The 21,041-nt window shown below is 37.0% G+C and overlaps 1 protein-coding gene across 1 annotated transcript; it reads left to right on the top strand.

Annotated features, from left to right (window-relative positions):
- Nucleotides 1-384: 384 nt before the first annotated feature.
- Nucleotides 385-14,302, top strand: LOC576432 (excitatory amino acid transporter 3). The gene is made up of 7 exons (XM_776740.4): nucleotides 385-1,018; nucleotides 7,593-7,635; nucleotides 8,833-10,061; nucleotides 10,616-10,849; nucleotides 11,615-11,809; nucleotides 12,660-12,794; nucleotides 13,546-14,302. Exons 1-7 carry the CDS (start codon nucleotides 480-482, stop codon nucleotides 13,769-13,771), a joined length of 2,601 nt encoding a protein of 866 aa, XP_781833.4. The 5' UTR covers nucleotides 385-479; the 3' UTR covers nucleotides 13,772-14,302.
- The last annotated feature ends 6,739 nt before the right edge of the window (nucleotides 14,303-21,041 follow it).

Below are 21,041 nucleotides of genomic sequence, written 5' to 3'. Positions count from 1 at the left end.
TTAATACACATGCTATGTAATTGAAATCACTGTTGAGAAGCAAACACAATCCTGAATACATCATTTATTTCCCCATCTCTTGTCCTTGCTCGTTGGCGCACTTTTGGCGCACTTTGAACCCGCCAAAATTTGCACACCTGACCGTCAGGGGTTCAAGGTGGAGGGACATTTTCCACTCAAGGGTTCGCTAATCATTCTCTACAATCGCCTCTGGAAAATTTCCTGTGCTAGTCAGTTCCGTATTATATGATGCAATTAGGATAAACAAACACAACCTTTGCGCCTTCGTATCAGCATTTGCAAACACCCATGAGATGAGAACAGATTGCTGGATTTGGTAGAATTCGCCATCGCAGCGTCAATATTTTATCAGCGGGGCGATGGATGAGGTTGTCAACACAACAGCAGAAAACTTTGCCAACCCCACATCTACTCTGAAACAAGTCGCGCAAGCTATCGGGAATATATACAATACGAGAATGAACGGAGACGTGGTCCATGCAACAAACGGAGACGTGGTTCACGACGCCAACGATGTCGCCCTTGAGAACGGTACGATGACGGAATTTCGTGATACAGATGAGGACAGCAATAGCGGAAAACGTCGATGTCCATCATGGGTGAACTCGGAGAACGTCCTCCTTATCCTTCTGATCTCCTCCGTCATCATGGGCTTCGTGCTCGGGTACGTTCTGGGGCTCTTCTATGACTTCACTCAAGACCAGATCAACTACCTGACCTTCCCCGGGAACCTCTTCATGAACATGCTGAAGATGATGATCGTACCCCTCATCGTCTCCAGTCTTATCAACAGCCTGGCGTCGCTCGACTCGGCGATGTCGGGAAAGCTGGGGCTCAGGGCGGTGGCCTACTACTTTTTGACCACGCTGATCGCAGTCATTCTCGGAATCATACTGGTGGTCACCATCCAGCCTGGTAGTCGAGGAGGAACTGAGAAGGATCCCGATGGCACGGAAGAAGAGGTTAATACAGCCTATGCCTTCATGGATCTCATCTTGTAAGTCCAATTCTTCCATGATTTCTCTTTGGTTTCCATTCTAAAAAGCCTTCTTATAAACACCAATAAAAGTATTTTTTCCAACCACATTTAATTAATACAGTCACACTTCATGATGATTGTGTGGAATGATATTCATTTCATACAAATTTACAGTTATAATTTTAAGGATTGAATTTTGTTTCGTGGTAGTTTTTTTGTTTTGCATCGTCACGATCAGTGACTACATTCAGCTTAATCATGTTAATATGGCTTGTGACGTGCCTATTTACCCCTTATCACAGGCGTTCCCTAATTCTTTAAAACTTATGTAGTTATGTTTAACACAACAATATCACATCTCGTGGAAAAGTCTTATAGTATGTTATCGAAATAAGTGTCAAAAGTAGTGCTCTAGAGCGTTGAATAGTAATTATCGGTTGTACGATTACTATTATTGTATTGTTCGAAGTTTGTGAGTGGGCGTTCATCTTGTTGTTAAAGATGATGGTTTTGCAGTTTATGTGTTTTGGTTGTGATGACGTAATCATGTGATGATGATGAGGATGGTGGTGGTGGTGGTGATGATAATGACTGTAGTGATGATGACGATGATGATGATGATGATGATGATGATGATGATGATGATGACGTTAGGGAAGATGATGGAAATGGTATTGAAAACAAATTAGAGGACAGATGAAAAGGCGGATGGTGTCGATATGGATAAATCTATAATCAACGTTGCATACCCAAAACGTGCCTAATTAGTAATTAAAATAAAAAGAATTATCAATCAATCAATTTGATACGTTTGAGAAAAAAATAAGGATGGGAGGCGGCAATTTTCGGGTTCAGAAATGACGTAGGTTTTTAGAACCGACGAGCGACGCCCAATCAAAACATTGAGTAACCATCCCATAACACGAGGCGAGCGAGCGAACTCTGACTTGCAATAAGCGTAATCATAAATTGTAAACAACTTAATCTCGACTTGTTACGTGGCATGACATCAAAGGTGCTATACTTGACAACTTGCTATCATTCTCTTGTATGTCTTTTCTGATATCACATGAATTGTAAAGTGAAATTCCTGACACCTTGCGAGATTGTTCTCGGATACGAAATGAAATGTACAATGAAATAAACTGATGATATTTTTGCTTGAAAATTTACGAAAAACCTTTTTTCGAGGTTGAGTCATTGAATAAATGAATTGACGCGAACTAAACTATGTAATTAACATATCAATTACATAAATAAGTTGTCCCTACGAATATACATTTTATAAACGTTACATAAAACAAACATTATTCGTTTAATAATTGATAGACAGGGGAAAACCCCCGCCCTGCCCCCCAAAAAACTATTTCGTGTAGTTCATTTTTATTAGCTTTGATCAATTAGTTTGCTCAATTTTTCAACATGTGATAAATTAATTCATTTCAACACTTAGGCATAATCCTTTTTCACAAACTAGAATGTGGAAAGTAATATGCTCCCAGGTTGATGGTTCCAATAAACAGAAGTAGTGTACTTTTCTCCTGAACGAAATTTCATAAACTAATGTATTGACTCATATTTCATATTCGTCCCTATGGGACGGCTAGGATCAACTGAAATTGATTCGAATGTAAAGAGGGTCTAAAACGGATTGCATTAAAGGCTCTCGGTTTCAACCCTCTACGAGAGTTCATCATTTTTACCTTGAAAATCTTGAGTATCTGTAAAGAAGTGTGCCATTGCAGTCGCAGATAAAGGATTTTGAAGTAGAAAGGGGCGTCGACAAAGACTTGTACTTTCATGCTATGAGTAGGGCTGGCCAGAATTAGAGGGACGCTCGCATCTTGGACCCCTCCCCATCCTTACATTCGCCACTGCATAAGTAAACTGCATGCTATACATGGGGCTGATATAAAAGGATGTGAAGGGCCATACCTGAAAGTACATATCAATGAATAGCGTTGTCACACAATATTTTTAACAGGCCAAGTAGGCCTCGATGTCTTAAATATATTAACGGATGGAAATAAGGAGCCCAAATAAATAAATTTTCTCTAGATGTACAATAGCAGAAACCCGATTTAAAGAGTTTTATTTATAATTTCAACACGAAAAAGAACAGATCATAGCCAGTATACTATTAAAAGGAACCATTCTTATATTCAGCATTTTTTCTTCTTCTTTTCTTCATCAACATGTTTTGATTTTCTGTCGTTTCGAAATTCTTTCATTTATTTTCACAATTTACAAGAGCCAATTTTAAAGGTAAAGGTTGATATTTCAAAATAAAATAATGTTATCGGTTTCTCATCCAATCTGTTTGAAACATTATGGAACTGCGAATGACACTTCAACTCGTATTATTTCGCTTTGTCACGTTTAACAAAGGCGTAGAATATTTATGACTGAATACGTTGATAAGACCTTGCACATTAACATACAATAAAATTTTATTAAGCAGTTAATGGTTTGTTTGAAAAGACAAGTGAGAGATCAAAATGGCTGACGCAGCTCCCAAGAGTTTATGTCTCAAACTTTGGAAAAGAAAATAGTTTTGCTATTTGCTATATCAATGCCATTTGTTTATTATCAACATCATCAGTTCTCATCACTGAGACCATTCTGATCATCATTATATCCTTGTACATGTTATGATTATGACTATAATAATTATGTTAAATTCGTTACAATGATGGTATAATAATCACAATAATAGTAATAAAAAACAACAGCAACACCAGTAATAATAATGATAATAATAACAATAATGATAATATTAATACAAATATTAATGATAAAAATTATGATGATGACGACGATGATGATAACCAATGTTAAAAATAAACAGTAGTAGAAATAAAGTACATTGTAGTAGAAGTAGTATAGTAGTAGTAGTAGTAGTAGTAGTAATAGTAGTAGTAGTAGTAGTAGTAGTAGTAGTAGTAGTAGAAGTCCGAGTAGTTATAGTAGTAGTAGTAGTAGTAGTAGTAGTAGTAGTAGTAGTAGTAGTGTACTACTACTAGTAGTAGTAGTATTAGTAGTAGTAGTAGTAGTAGTAGTAGTAGTAGTAGTAGTAGTAGTGGTAGCAGGTAACATCTACAGTAGTAGTAGTAGTACTACTAGTAGTAGTAGTAGTATTAGTAGTAGTAGTAGTAGTAGTAGTAGTAGTAGTAGTAGTAGTAGTAGTAGTAGTAGTAGTAGTAGTAGTATTAGTAGTAGTAGTAGTATTAGTAGTAGTAGTAGTAGTAGTAGTAGTAGTAGTGTACTACTACTAGTAGTAGTAGTATTAGTAGTAGTAGTAGTAGTAGTAGTAGTAGTAGTAGTAGTAGTAGTAGTAGTAGTAGTAGTAATAGTAGCAGGTAACATCTGCAGTAGTAGTAGTAGTAGTAGTAGTAGTAGTAGTAGTAGTAGTAGTAGTAGTAGTTGTTGTTGTTGTTGTTGTACTAGTAGTAGATAAATGTCATTGTTTTTGTTCAGCTTGTCATAAAATATAACTGTTTAATGATAATAAAAGATCACTGTCTGATTTTTCTTCGACGTCACCTTTTAGGGGAGTCGTACACAGCACTATGCAATGTTTAGAAATAATAAAACCCTGACCTATACCACATCTATACAACGTCACAATACCAAAAACAAACAGCTCAAACGCAGAGCAGCACGAGACTCCGGCTCTAAATGGTATTTTGAGCTAATCATTAACAAGACAGCATTCCTACAAAATCCAACATCCGCCATTTTGTTTTAAAACAAAACAACACATGTGTACTAAATGGACTGCATGGTGTAGGAAGAAAAATTTGGTAGCAAGTTTACCCCCTTGTGTACAACTAAATTAGTATTTGATTTATTTCCATGCAATGTTGTTCCGTCATTCTCTGTAAATTCCCCCAAAAGAATATTTGTTTTAAATTGAAATCACACCTTATTGATCAACTTGAAATGTACTAAATTAACAAAATTATAATTGTTATTATAGAGGTGTTGTGGTTTAGAAGATAAGTCACCAGACTTTTGATCCCATATACTGTGTTCGAATATCTGCCACAGCATATTCGTCCTTTGCCAGGACATTAATCTACATTTGCCACACTCAGCCAAGGTGATGTAAATGGGTACCAATAGGCACCAATCCATTAAAGCTTAATCGCCTTCATTTGGGCAGCTAAGCTGAGCCTGGGTAATAATCCAAAGCTCTTTGGAAACGCATGGAGATATTGATGAATATTTATATCATACAAGAAATGAGTATCATTATCACTATTATTATTACCTTTCATGGCAATATTTTAGCAATTATAGTGCCCAATAAGTTTTTTCTTCTTTGCTGATTCGATCATTGAAACTCCACCCCTTATTACAACAATGATAACGTAATGCATTGGAAAGGGTGTGGTCACATTACGCATGACGCTGTTTTCATACAGTGTACCAGTTGTTACCAGTTGTCATTGTTTAGTTTTCTTATATTTGTTTAATTCCTTCTATCTCCCCCTGTCATTTACCTGAAATGCTTACACAATGTAAACTTTACTAAAATCTGTAATTTTTGGATAAAAAATCTTCATAAACGAAGAGCGCTTCATGATAGACTCCTTTCTTAATTCGTATTATAAAATTGAGATTTGAAGTCTGGTGTGTTATGTTTCATAAATTTAAAATTATGTTATGTTGGAGGCATTATATTAATAATAAAGAAAACAATAATTTTGTATGGCTAAAGGTTGAATAATCTCATGTGAACTAGTTTTGTATTGATTTGGTAATCATACCATCCTCGACGGCAAACAAATGTCATTCATTGATTCAATGACAAATAGAGATGTGTGTATTTTGCATCCTTGGCAATTCAAACACAAATTAGTTTCTATCGTCACGCAAGCAAGATTTCATATAAATATAGATAGATTTGATTCGAGAAATGGTTCTTCAAGTCAAACAAATGCCAGCCAACAACAAAAGATCATAAAAGCGATGATTCATGGGCTAAAAATATGACTTTGTTCATTAAAGTAGGGTGTTTTAAACTTGTAATTGAAGGGTCACGCTTTTCTCTACTCATGATATAATCCATTGGCTAAAAGTTCTTCGGTGAAAAAAACACAACATTGCAAAGTCCCCTCAGGAAAATCTGTTCTCCTCTGCATGAAAACAATTATGGATTATGATACTTAAACAGGTATCCCTTTATCTCATACGAGCGATAGTCAAAGAAACAACGATTGATATTAAAATAATTGTTAGTCAATACCAAATATTGCCTAAATTCGTCCTACCTGAAGAAAAACAAAACAAATATGGGCACATCCTGTAATACTAAAACCTTACGCTGATAATCCAACTTTTATCCTACTTATCTATTTAATATGAACAGTACTATCTGGTGATGATTAAATTACATGCTCATTTACGTCAATTCGTCAGATACCGCACGCGCATGTAAACACAGCTGCCACTTTTACTATATTTTCCCGCCATTCGTCTCATCACGTGATATAAATGTATACAAGACGCCAGAAATATAGCTCTTATTCATACATGTACATGACCCAAATTCGCACTTTTCTCATACCGCACCAATATTAGATCATTTTGTTTGCGAGGAGACACATGAGCATTCCCTTTCCATCCGAGATGCTTTAGAAGATAATGTAAATAATGTATAATGTTCGCCCGAGATGGTCTAAAACATAATGTAAATACTGAAATGTATAAGAATGAATGATCGCCTTGCGAAGATTTCGCTCGAATTTGACAATGATTTATTTGATTTGTAAAGGGGGAAATGTCGAAACTACTTGTTATAGATTTATCCATATGCTTCCATTTTCCTGAGAACAAAGATGTTGCAGGCGATGAATATGAAAGAAGGGCGTTGAAGCTTTGATAAGGCGTTTGTCGAGATTCTGATAGCGATGTATCATGTTTCAACAATTGATGAATTGATATGTGCATTAATTGAATTTTGCATGTGTGTGGGTGTGGGCAATGGATGGTGTGTATGGGGTGCGTTTGTGTGCGTGTGTGTTAACGTGTAATGTCTGAGAACATTTGTAGCATTCAGTAATAATTGATGAAGCAACTTCAAAGAGAAACTGAGCTTTTAAAAAGATGAAACAAAGAAAAAAGTACAATCTGTTATCATGTTTTACTTTTATCTAGATTGTAGATGCTTTGACGATGATATGCGACTAGAATTTGACACGATCGCAACTATATTATCGAAAAATCAACTCAGGGAATATTTCAATACCCTATTGTATGTCCCATATAACTAATGTTCGAATTACGTCACACGTCATTGCCATGTTCCTTCATTTCAATAGATGACGCACAAGGCTATATTAAAATTACCTGAGGTCAATTTTTGAAAGTATAGCTGCGATCGTGTTAATGTTAATGTCTATGCGTCGTTTGGAATTATAAGCTTTCAGTGAAAATTCTAGATGAAAGTTTCTTTTCTTTCACAGGCAGGAAAGTTGGTACGGTGCTGATAAAGTCCCGATTTGATGAGATTCCAAACTCGTCAACAAAATTATTCCTTTCACATTTTTCACTAACCTCCTGATACCGACATTTCTTTCAATTACAGAAATATGTTTCCAGAGAACATTGTCGAAGCTTGCTTCAGAACGGTAATTATGGAATCTTCTTAACTTTTTTTCGCGCCATCCCGGAGCTAAAACGGTGCGACGGGACCACCCCGGCTTTCCGAAGTCTGGCAAGACGAGACTGGACAGCTCTTGCTTTTTTAAACACAGGAATTTTGCATTTTGGCTATAGCATGTAGTTAGATTTCTCTTTGCAGATAGGTTCTACCAAAACGAATGTTGAATATACATGATTTTACGTCTTCAAATGGATTCAATATTATAATGACATGTCACATTAGCGTATAACTGACAAATTGTAAAGTCAAGGATAAGAATGAACAAAAATTTCCAAAACTTTAAATGATTATCTGTAATCGGTCGGTGTCGATTATGATTGAATTACGTTTTCAATTTATATCCGTACGATTCATCCATAAACATGATTAAAGAATACAATATCTATATTATAAATCACTTTTATCATTTCATTGACTATCCAAATCCATAAATTTATATCTACATAATTATAAACAATTGTTTTCTCCTTGCATGTGACATGTTATTTTGGTAGTCGTTCCGTTTGAATACGAATTAGTTTCAGCTACCCCATTTAGAATTTTCCGTGAGATTAACGTTACTTGAAAATATTATGGGTCATCAATTCAGGGGTAAATTTTGTTGAAGTCCACTTGAAAATGGAGTGATTCAAGAAATGTCCTTCTTGTAGGTTGATAGGTTGATTGATTGATTGATTGGTTGATTGATGGATGGATAAAATTATTGATTGATGAAGGGATTGATTGAACGAATGAATAACTGATTGGTGTCGTCTTTGACTCGTTAATCGGATGGCATAAGATTGTTAGAGCTTGTGCGTGGATGACCGTTCGTGTAGAATGTTTTGATTGTGTGTCTGCAGAAGTCCTTACATGTTTGATTGGATGTATTTCGTGTGCTGTGTCGTCATCCTGCAGAAATTAGAAACGCGATCGCAAAGGCTTTCTAGAAATCAAAATGAATGTCAATTTCAATACTCCACTATATGATGTATATTGCCCAGAGAAAAATCATAATTTATGAAGATTACACAATCCTGTGAAGTTCGCAAGTTTCTATGAATTATGCACGAGGCAATTGAAATTGCTTTAGATTGGTTTTTGTTTGGATTTCTTTGCGATTCTGTTGATACAGCTTTAGGTCTATAGGTAATATAAGTACTTCTGTGTATTCTATTTTCAGTTCAAAACGGCAGGCATCAAGACAGTGGTGCCGGTTCCTTCTTTGACCACGGGTGACTTCCTTAACCTGACCCTGATGTCCGGCCTGACCATTCACCAATCCATGGGCTTCATCAACGGAACCCTCCAGACCATTGGTCAGAAGACCATGGACTTCAGAATGATGGCCCTCGACGCCAAAACCGTCAGTGATGACATGGATATGTTTCTTCAGGACATGGACATGACCTATACATACTTAATGGAATCAGTTCAAGGAGCCGGTGGCAGTAATCCTGGATCGAACCTGATTCCGGTGAGCAATCTCCTTGGAGAGTTCTCAACCTACATTGATGATCTGAGAGCCGTTGTGGATGATCTTCCATCAACGGGAGAGCTGGATGAAATGTATATGACGCATTTGGGTAACATGACTGGAATGGTACTATGGGCAGCGGGTGAAACAGAAACTGAGTTATTATCAAGCCTCAAGACCCTAGATATGGTCGACGTGCCCACACTAAACGCCACGTCACAAGCTCTTCATTTGATCATATATTCAATGAACGACGTGGTGTACATGGTAGAACCGCTTCATATGAGTTCCCTTATCCATACATCAAACGCAGAAGTGGTTGAGTTGGTTAATCTTATTACGATGTTCCAACCGGACGATGTACAGCTCACCAGGCAGGTTCATATCATGAACGTCAATTTGATCAATCTTGTCCTGGCGACAATGCAAGATCTGCAAAGCAGCGATCGTCTCGACCTATCCCACGTCTCCCAGTCCATGCAGAAGCTGTCCACCAACCTGGTGTACCTGATGGACATGACCGAAGAAGTGTACACTCTGGACTTCCTCAACCAGATCAGCACACTCCTACATGATATGACAGGCGCCCTCAACCACCTTTCCATGGTCCTCTACACACCACGTACGCTCAAGATGGACTCTCTTCTACAGCTTAATCAGATCATCACGCAGATGAATGGGGTCGTGAACTCCATGGCTGATGTCCTGCAAGAGAGTACGGATTACACAATCTGGTACAGGGGTAACACCACTGAAGTGATTGAGACGGTTTGGGAAGGGACCTACGTCTACAGCATGAATATCCTAGGGCTTGTCGTCTTCTCCATTGCCTTCGGTATCATCGTTGGTCGGTTGGGTGACGATGGAAAAGTGGTGATCAGCTTCTTTTCTGCTACTAATGAGGCCATCATGAAACTCGTCATGATCATCATGTGGTAAGAGAAATCATCCAGTCATCTGTAAAACATTTTTTTCCTGTCTTTTCAGCTCTTATCAATTTACTATCACCTCTCTTACTCCCCAAATGATAACATTATACTTCACATTCACTTTCCTTATTACTTTCTGGCATGTCTCTGTAACCCTAAACAGTAATTGCTGATTGTAACTCACTTTTATTTTAAATCTTAAATTTTCATTTATTTTAATACTAGTAAAGTAACATTTATGACAATTGTTTCATAGGGAGATCGTTATTACTATTGATCGTAATTATAAGTATAAGCCAGGCAATCAGTGGAGCCAAACTTTCTACTGTCCCTTCTTTTCAGAGTGTACCATTTTCCACTTAATGGTGTTTTTCAAAAAAAAAATTTTAACAATCCCCTTTCTTGATCTCTCTCACTTTCTCTTTCGTTCTCTCTTTATAATTACAGTATATCCCTAGCTTTTTGTTTCCCTTTATGCACATCCTTACCTACCCTCACTCCAAAAAGGAACTTCTATTCTCATGAAGTACATTTTTGCTTTATTATGCCACCCCTCGCAGGTACGCTCCCATTGGTATCCTCTTCCTCATCACCGGTAGCATGGTGGGCGTCGAAGACTGGAGCGTGATCTTCACCCAGCTCGGTCTTTACATGGCCACTGTCCTCTCTGGTTTAGCCATCCACGGGATCATCATCCTCCCTCTCCTCTACGTGGTCGTCGTCAGGAAGAATCCTTACAAGTACTTGGCAGGCGTCACCCAGGCTCTCTTTACAGCTCTCGGAACTTCTTCGAGGTAAAAATAATAATAATAATAGTTCAGTTCTTGTATAGCGCATAATACTTCATGAAATAACATCTCTACGCGCTTCCAATGAGAGCTTTGGAAATTATTACCCTAGCTTTAGCTCCGGCAGCCGTTATCAGCGCACAGTGCATTTCAAGGAATAATCCTACCAGGTACCCATTTACCTCACCTGGGTTGAGTGTGGCAAATGTAGAACAATGTCTTGCCAAAGGACATTAGGTACCCAATTTTCCTCTATGTTGTGGGGAGTGGAGGTAGTATACTTTGTGACAAAAAACTTGTCCTTTAATGATTGAATCTTTAGTTAAAACTGTAAAAACTCTATGACTGCAGACTCGTCGACTCCCATTTTGAGTTATTCATATAGGCTCAGTACAGGAACAACTTGGGTTACGGATTAAGTGCTTATGAAGGTTAATCTGATTTCGGTTCTACTGAGAAGACATCATTTTTGCAAGGAATGTTAGGCAAAGTATTGATTCGACAACGTGTTGCACATAAGCTACATCTTTTTTTCTCAAAATAATGCATACTTGCAAATGGCTTTCAATAAGTGGCATCCTTCTTCCAAATCGGATTGTATTTACAATCACGGAATTAAAATGTACATCACAAACAATGATTTATAGTCTCTGACATGCACTTAATAATTGTCTTTAAAATCTTCATCAGAGTAGGTAATAATGCAATCGTATAGTGACGCATCGTGTACAATGGGCAATGATATGACACTTTAAAAAAAATCTTCCACAGTTCGGCAACCCTACCAGTGACTACCCGATGCTTAGAGGAAGGTCTAGGTGTCGATCCCCGTGTTGTACGGTTCGTTCTCCCGGTCGGTGCTACCATTAACATGGACGGTACCGCTCTCTACGAGGCAGTAGCTGCCATCTTTATCGCCCAAGTTAACGACATCCCGCTCAGTTTTGCCGATTTAGTGACAATCAGGTAAGCACAAAGTCATTTGTTAGGCCAATCAATTATTTTCACAAGGCTTAATTTTGCTAATTAATTTACGAGTATAGGAACGTAACGGTTTCTTGATATTTTCGTTGATGACGTTGTCGTCGTCGTTATTGTTCATGAAAGTTCTAACTCCCGCTGGCAAAATCATGATACCTCCATTCTAAAACTTCCAACTCAGTTTTAACGATATTGTCATGATTGTGACAATGAGGTAAGATATTGATTCACAAATAATATTGCTAATTAATTTACGAGGATAGTCATCGTTGTTGTTGTTGTTGAAATTTCTAACTCTTGCTGGCTAAAAACAGTGAAACCTCTTTACTTAAAACATGTCTGTATAAATAATCCAACTATAGGGTGTCATATTTAAATGTTATCATTTGTAATCTCATATTACATAGGTGGATCCACATTACGTACTATGGAAAACAGAGCCATCTATACACAGAGTTTGGCCAACTTGGTTTCACTGGGTCACAACATGGCGTATATTCTTTTGTTTTGTGGTTGCCCAACAAAGCAGTAGTCGCCATAATGTGTCCAACTCGAACCGGGTTTGCCAAACTCTGTGTATAGATGGCTCTGATGGAAACTAGCACCTGCCGCCGCCCTATGATTGAAAAAAAAAAGTTTCGTATAGTTCCCACACATTCATGAAATTACGCTTCCAAGGAGATGAAGGGATCGACGACTTTTGCGATATATCCAAACATTTCACCCTTCCCATCCTTCTAACAATTCTGATTCCGCCTTTGTAATGCCGTCAGCAAATTTTCTTAAATGTTTACAAAACTGGAATTAATTATTGATTTCATTTTATTTACTTCAGTCTAACGGCGACCTTCGCGAGTATCGGAGCAGCCGGTATCCCCCAGGCTGGTCTCGTGACCCTCGTTATCGTCCTTACCGCAGTCGGCCTACCTACAGACGACGTCGCCCTCATCCTTGCAGTTGATTTTATCCTGTAAGTATAGTCATTAATAGTGTTGTTTTGATTTAAAATGAAACAAGGTATCTCATGAAAATCTCGTCACCGGGGATTTTAAAAGAAACAGAACACAAAGTAACACAGGTTTATTCACTTTTAATTGTGACTAGCCTGTTGTTGCGTTATTATTGACTGTGGTCATATTTTATTTCCGCCACCAACAATATTCCATATCAACAATCTTTGCCTACACCCTATCGATGGTCATGAGGATGACCCTAGCTAGCTTTTCCTCGGTGACTGACGATAATAAAGGACATTTTCTCCGGCGACAAAATGCTCCTGGATTCATGTCACCAAAGATTTGGAGTATAATAGGGCTTGTGATGCGATTGGGTAGATGTATTTTGTGGGCCATAGTAGGACCATACGTAGGAATTTGGTTAGTGGTAGAAATTGAACGCAGAGTAACAGTTGCCTGAACACCTTTCAGCCAATCTATCATTGTTATTGCCGATTGATGTCATTTTATGTTCTATATTAGGGACTTTTAGATTTGCACGAAGACAATGTGAATTGCTACGATCGACGTCCTTTTAATGTACTGCATTGAATGGACGTCACACGTATCAATCCACACAAATCTAAAAGTCCCTATTGTATACATGGATAAGGGCAAACAGCTAGTTTGATTGCCACCTGTATAGCAAGTGTCTCTTTATGTATTCGAAAAATTTGGGAAATAGATGTTCGTTCATTCGCAATTTCATCATCTCTCACATCCTAGTGACCGATTCCGAACGATGGTCAACGTGGAGGGCGACTCATTCGGTGCCGCAATCGTCGCCAAGCTGTCCAAGAAAGACCTCGCAAAATCAGACGCGATCGATGCTCTCGAAAACGGCGAAGTCACATTTAACGGAAAGAAAATGGCAGACAGGAAAGACAGCGACCTACATGCGTACACCAATGGCACATATGCACACCACGATGAAGACAACACTCCGCTTTAAATCTGTTCAAGTAACAGCCACCTTTTTCTGCTGTTGTTGATCAACTTTATTAAGAAGGGGCTTCGCATAAAATCGGACACAACGTTGGTCATATTTTCATATTTGTGTAAAAAAAAAAAATGCCTAATTTAACAATGGAACGTTCGCGCACATTTTGTTCGGAAATGGAACAGAACATGGAAAAGGATAGGGACTGGAAATTGGATATTATTTTTTTACCTCGAGTATTGATATATTACTCAATATGATTGCTCAAAAGATGCAATGCACACCCAATGCAAACAGTACACATATTGGCTCATGTGGAGATTTGGTGCTTTTCTTTCCTTTCTCTCTCATCGGTTACAATTAGCAATTAGAACTATGGGAACTGAAAGGCTGTTATTTAGCTTACTCATAGATAAAAGTTCACTTTTTTGAAAATCCATTTCTACACATATCTTTCCCCCTAAATGATTCAAAACGTCTCTCCCTCTCTCTCTCTCTCTCTCTCTCTCTCTTTCTCTACTGTGTGTCACTCTCGTTTTTACTTCTCTCTTACTCTCTCTCTCCCTCTCCCCCTCTCTCGCTCTCTCGCTCTCTTACTCTCTCTCTCCCTCTCCCTCTCTTTCTCTCTCTCTCTCTCTCTCTCTCTCTCTCTCTCTCTCACCTTTCTATTTTGTTCTCTCTCTCTCTCTCTGTCTATCTCCCTTTCTCATTCACTGTGGGTTTCTTCTTTTCACATTGCTTTTGTTCTCCCCTCAGAGTTGTCTATCTGCAATATCTTGTCGAAGTTTTAATGTTATGATGATTCAATACCAAAACATCATTTCCATTTAGTTGACACAAAATTCTGAGGAGCCAATATCAGTTTTAAAGCTTTAAGGAGTTCTGTTATCTTGAGTGAAAGACAACATCCTGCCATTATCTCACATGATATGCGTACCAATGATATCTCATTATTATACGAGGCTGAATATTCATTTGCTTAGCCTTATGTGTTCTGCAAAAATAAAGATTGATATATTCTGCAATGCCCACAACAACGATTTACATTTCGAAATATGGATATCTAGTGGTTTTGGGACGAAATATTAATTAATCCCAGCTCGTAAGGAATGCATTGTGTATCATAGAGAACAAACTGTCAAAGAGATTGATATATTTAGCATGAAATGTCTCCTGTTCAGTGATAATCATCAAATTCTGTCATTTTCACATTAACTTGAACTCTGTCATTTTGTCTGTAAAGCACTGTATATCGTTTATTATCTGTAAGAGCGCTATAAATAAACGAATGTACATGTATCATTATTATAATTGTCGTCGTTTAGTTAAATATAATAATTTACATCTTCCACTCCCCTTTTAAGGATATTGGGACATGTGAGGATGCAAAAGCTATGTTAGACTTTTTATATGCTTTTACGGTGACCAAATTGTAGGAATATAGATGACGTTACCAGTGAGGAGATTGTGCACAATGTTTGTGAGGGTTTTAATCTGATGACCAGAATTTAGATCCATTTTGTTTTATATCAGCTTTATAGCTTGAGGCAATTTCGCATTAACTCTTTGTACGCCAGAAACAGATAAATAAGGGTTGTCAAATATTCTCTAATCTCTCTTTGATTGAGAAGTCGTTACAGTCGAAACACAAAGTCGTGCATGTTATTTTGTGCAACTGTTTGTGTGTTCTTAACAATGTTTCTTCCAGATATTCAAATCAAAACAGTATTACTGATTAGGTGAAGAGAAAATAGCAAAATATCGATCAGAATGGGGACGTAAATTAACTGATAACAAGGAGAGAACGACATTTTCAGAAAACGGTGCATTGGTAACGATTTATTCGTTTCTTTAGATAACTGGGTTGTTTAATTTACATAAGCGGTATTTGAGGTGTTGCAATTTTTACAGTTCACGAATAGTATTAATCTTCACTTGAACTTCAACTATTGTGTCTTATGTCACTTGCCCGTAACACCCCCAAACTAGGACTTTTATATTGCACTGTATTATATCAACAAACATAAAAACGAAATCCTATTTACTCTGCGTTTGACGATCATCTTGAAAATGCGACTACTATATTAGATAAGATGACATCGACAAAAATTGACCGTATAAAACCCTGTCCAAGGGTCACCATTGTTACGTTACAGTGACTTCTGCACGATGGGAGAGAAAAATAGGCATAATACACCCACGAGGGCGAGTAGACCCCCTTGTATTAATGAGCTTCAAGTAAATAAAATATGTTATTGTATTATCAGTGAATTCGTTCTGGTTGTGCATATAATCATAAAAGCTTGTTTGAATGTGATATGATGATCGCAGTGAAAAGTGTCATCATTTCTATTAATGTTTATTCTTTTGAACGTTATAATATGAACGCCCAAATTTGCTCACAGCAGACGATGAAATTTAAGGTTGGGAGTCTAGTTTCGGCTTATTTAATTAAACTTTACATTACATGATCAAATTGGTTACTTTTTCAGATAACAATGGAAATGGTATAATGGAAATCTTGCCCAGTCACGGATTCAATATTTGTTGTATTATTAAGAACTTGAATTAACTCCAAGGTGTGGTATGTGTGTTTAGGAAATGAAGATTACATAGATATTGAATGTAAAAGTAAAAGAAAATGGTTGTAAGGAGCTGGATCAAGGAAAGCAAAGAAACAAAACAAAAGTTTTGCAGTATCAACTCAGCTTCACAGCTTATCATTTTTTAATGGATTTTGTCCAGTCATAGGACATCAACTTTTTGTGAAGAACGGCACAATATATATATATATATATATATATATTCTGTAAATATGTTGAATAGTACTATTCTCATGTATATACTTATATTATCACTTATGTTGCAGTATGTACCCCCATCGAAATTCTATAAACTTTTCTTTCTTCTTAAGTACAGTTTAATGCAAGTATTAAAATATCATTTATCCAACATTTAGAACGTAACATGATAAGGTAAAACGCCACATGTAAAAAACCCAGTTAACCGACGGCCCTCGGACCGAAAGTGTCGACCTTTTGGACCAAAAGGACCGACATTGTCAGTCTCAGGCTGTACGCAAACGGAGGGGGCAAAAAAGTGTCCCCCCCCCCCCCCAAGCCACTGAACGAAATAATTTGGCAATTTCCGGGACAACATTTTTTTTTTGCTTTTACCCCCCCCCCCCCCCCGCAATTTTCAAATTTTAAAACAATCCCCTTGAAAAAAAATCCTGCGTATGCCACTGGTCTGTCTCATGGGCTGCCGGTCTCGTGTGCTGTCGGTCAACTTGAATGTCTCGGTGTAACTGAGAAGAATCGTACCAATTTTGGACCAAAACATTTTCATTACGCTTACTGGATAGTTTAGTTGTATCGCGTTCGATTTCAATGAGTTCCGATTATCTCGGCTTTTAAAAACAAACTAATTTAGAATTTTAGTTGCTTGCTGGCAGTCTAGAGAGATATTCTTTTCACAGTTTTTTCGCATAAAAAATACTGAAATTCCAAGAGTCTTTTTTTTTGTTCAGCTTTAATATGTAGTTTTAAAGAATTTATGAGCTCCGATTTCGCACAAAAATACATGTTTTGTCGTAAGAGTCACGTGGTGTCTTCATTCATCGGGAGCTACATTCTTTCATGTAATATTCCTTGTAAAAATGTGTATACAAAAGTAAATAAATAATTATGTGAAAAAAGAGTACGATGCGTCAGGTCCTAGCTCCATAATTATATGAAGAATGCAGCGCTGGATTTGATCATTCATGATGATGATGATGATAATGATGATGATGTTGGTGGTGATGATGGTAATGATGATGAAGAAAAAGAAGAAGAAGAAAAAGAAAACGAAAAAGAAGAAGTAGATGAAGAAGAAGATGACGATGATGATAATGATGAATTGATGATGTTTAAGTTGATGATGATGGTGATGTGAGTATGGCTGCATTGATTGATCTTGATCATGAGATAGTGATGGTGGACAGAGTGGTTGTCCTTCTTTTTTTTTTTTACAGTGATGAGTGCAAAGTGTAACAAAAGGAGCCGAAAACAAACAAAAACAATATCAGGTGTATTTTCACAGTGGATTTGGAAATTTTTGTCACATGCTGGGCAACTTTGAGTTGATACCGACTAGTTTCTGCTTTAGATTTATTTACATGACTAAACTGAAAGAAAACAAAATGCACGATGTATGATCTGGAGGAGAGAGATGAAGTATGCAACATTATATAGAACACAGGACTATATACTTCATTAACAGTAAACTTATGAAAACTAAACTGGCGTTACAGCATTACCTATAATACCCAGTCATCAACTAGTATTGAATTGTGATGTAAAAACTCCCATCCCATACACATAATATTGCTTGTTTCGTCGCCCATAATCGGACGGTTTATTGGTGCCAGGAAGAGCAGCTATCATAAAACAAATAAAACTGGAATAAAAGCAAACATTTAAATTTAAAGGTCAATCCCTGCGGGACAAAATGAATAATTGCAAACTGGACAGCTATACCTTATCAAAGCCGGGGGTATGTAAGGTTCAAGATTCACCTGTCGGCAAATTTGTTAATTTTCGTTTTGTCTACATATCGAACAAAATGATGACTTTTTGCATTGTTTCGCTTGCATGTTGGAAGACTTTCGACTGATTGTAGGCAAATTTAGTGCGAAATTCTCCCCCCCCCCAGACAAAGGACATAGTAGATGGGGCATCAACAACCACTCCCTCCCCCATTTCCCCCATATCACATTTGTATGAATAACGTGTTGGAAAAACTCTCGGGTGATATTCGTTTTGTAATATTGACACGGCCAATAGTCATAATGCACTTAGACCTTGGTCGAGTCTCAATTATGAGTCGGTACTCAAAAAATACAAGTTATAAAACAATGAAAAAACAGGTAATCATGGACGAGACTGCATGTACATATTATCGCAATTTACTTCCCTATTTGCATGATGTTTTCTGTTTAAAAAAAAAAATCTTTTCCTGAGTGAAAAATGAATGTCTCCTTTTAAAAAATATAAAACAAACTACTATTTAATCATAATCATAATATAGAAATAATTAGAATTCAAAGCATTTCAAAAAAATCTCTTATTTGTATCAGACCTTGTTCTTCCAATCCACAAAATATTTTAAAACGTACCTTGTCCTTTGGTGCTTATTCAGTTACTGTATACTGACAATAACATTTTGATTAGTTACAGCAACTTTTGCACAGTCAAACTCATAATTGTATCGACTCAGGCAAACCATGTCGCTTGAAATATTTAGTTTCATGATCCTAAGATTGAATAAACACAGCAACCTTCTCAAAGAATCAGAAAGTAGGCCGTCAAAGATCAATAGTTCAATTGCCTTTGAACATGTACCACTTACATATCTATGCAACAAGATAATATCCATTAATCATCATGTTTTTAAATGATAACAGATATATTTTTCTATATTATTATGTTTTTTAATCAAAATGGGTTTGTTTGCAAGTGCTCGAAAGAGCAAGTGTCTACCCATTAGAAGTGCGGTGTATCTGAAATATATCTTTGCTATTTACATGACTGACTCTTCAAATTAAATGATGTACTTATCACTGATAATTAAGTGTGTTTGGAAGTGTTTGCAAGAGCCTTCAACTAAGATGGTGTGAGATAAATCCAATAAAACATATACTTTCATCGTAAAACATCGTATTGTGGGATGTAACGCCATTGATGTTATGTTGTTGTTATGTTTTAAAATCTGTATAATTGTGTACATTGTTTGTAACACACCTGTCCCAGTGAACAACGAAATTCCATTTTTATGGACAATAAATCAATTCAATTCAATTCCAAAAAAAATATTCAAAACAAAATCAATACACAACCCATGAAAGATAAGATTATAACAGTTACATATTACATAATCCGTACACGTTTTCTAAAGTCAAAACAATGGGATATTGATTTGATTTCTTGAAAGTCTTTATGATCCTGTTCAAGGTATTATGTTACAACAATTAGGAGGTGGAAGTGGTTGTGGTCGTTCGTTCATGTTAATCTGTATCAAAGTGGTTCAAATGATAAGAAAACGTGTATGGAATAGTATAACCAGTGATATGGGAGTGTGTGTGTGTGTGTGGGGGGGGGGGGCACGGACCATGTTCCCCTTCACCCCATCTAATCTAGGCCATTTCAATGGGGAATTTTGTAGAGTCCAATATCTTATTGGCATTGTCACGGGCGCTGGTATGATTGGCAATTTCTGTATATGCAGTAGATAAGGAAAAGACTGGACAAGGAGTTACTCCTTGGACTGGAGTAGTGGCAATTAAGTTGTATGTAAAATTGAATAGGAACGTTTAAGGCCGAGGTTTGAAAGTAGACTGCCGAATGGCGCAAGAGGGAAAGAAAGGGGGAAACAAGAAACAGGGAGGAAGCAACGTCAAAACTTTAAATCATCATAAGGAAAACCGCGTCATAACTATACGAGTCTTTAATTAAGAAGACATTAAGAAGCCAGAACGAACAAATATCGGATGAATTACTTATTTTTCTTAACATGTATTTATCTGTCTGTCAAAGATTACATGCACATGATGAAATTGGTCACACTGAACTAGATATATAACCAGTGTAATGTCATTATGTCGTTAGTTAAATACCATAAATAGGCCCTAAGTAAAATAGATACAATAAAAATAGATGCTTGACGTAAAGGTAATTACTCGACTACATGTAATGTTTTCCCTTGACTGAAGTTTGAACCGACGTACATCAATAAAGATATCTTAATTCTAATCTCTGGAGGGAAAAAACAAAAATAGTTCATTCTCCGATAAGGTTGGGAAAAGAAAACATATGGCACCTTGTTTCGATATGAACCTGATATTATATTCATAAACTATATGTGTATGGCATAGAGCCAATGAAATCATTAACAGGCGTTGGTAATATTAATATTAATGGTAAACTGTAATTGCTCATAAAGATTACACATATAAATATTCCCATCTTTGACCTTGGTCTCCCCTCCCCTTCTCTGTCTCTGTCTGTCTGTCTCTCTCTGTCTCTCTCTCTCTCTCTCTCTCTCTCTCTATATATATATATATATAATCTCTTTCTGCCCCCTTCCTCTCCCGCTCCTTTTACCCCTCCCCTATCTTTCTCTGTCTCTCTCTCTCTCTTTCTTTCTTTCTCTCCTTCTCTCCTCCACTTCACTATCCCTCTACATTCTCACTCTATCTCTCTTTGACAATTATGTAAAACAATCACGTGCGAAATCCAATTAA

The sequence above is a fragment of the Strongylocentrotus purpuratus genome, unplaced genomic scaffold, assembly GCF_000002235.5.
Source record: "Strongylocentrotus purpuratus isolate Spur 01 unplaced genomic scaffold, Spur_5.0 spur5_scaffold_3, whole genome shotgun sequence".
Classification (NCBI taxonomy): Eukaryota; Metazoa; Echinodermata; class Echinoidea; order Camarodonta; family Strongylocentrotidae; genus Strongylocentrotus; species Strongylocentrotus purpuratus.
This window is presented reverse-complemented; position numbering and strand designations above follow the sequence as displayed.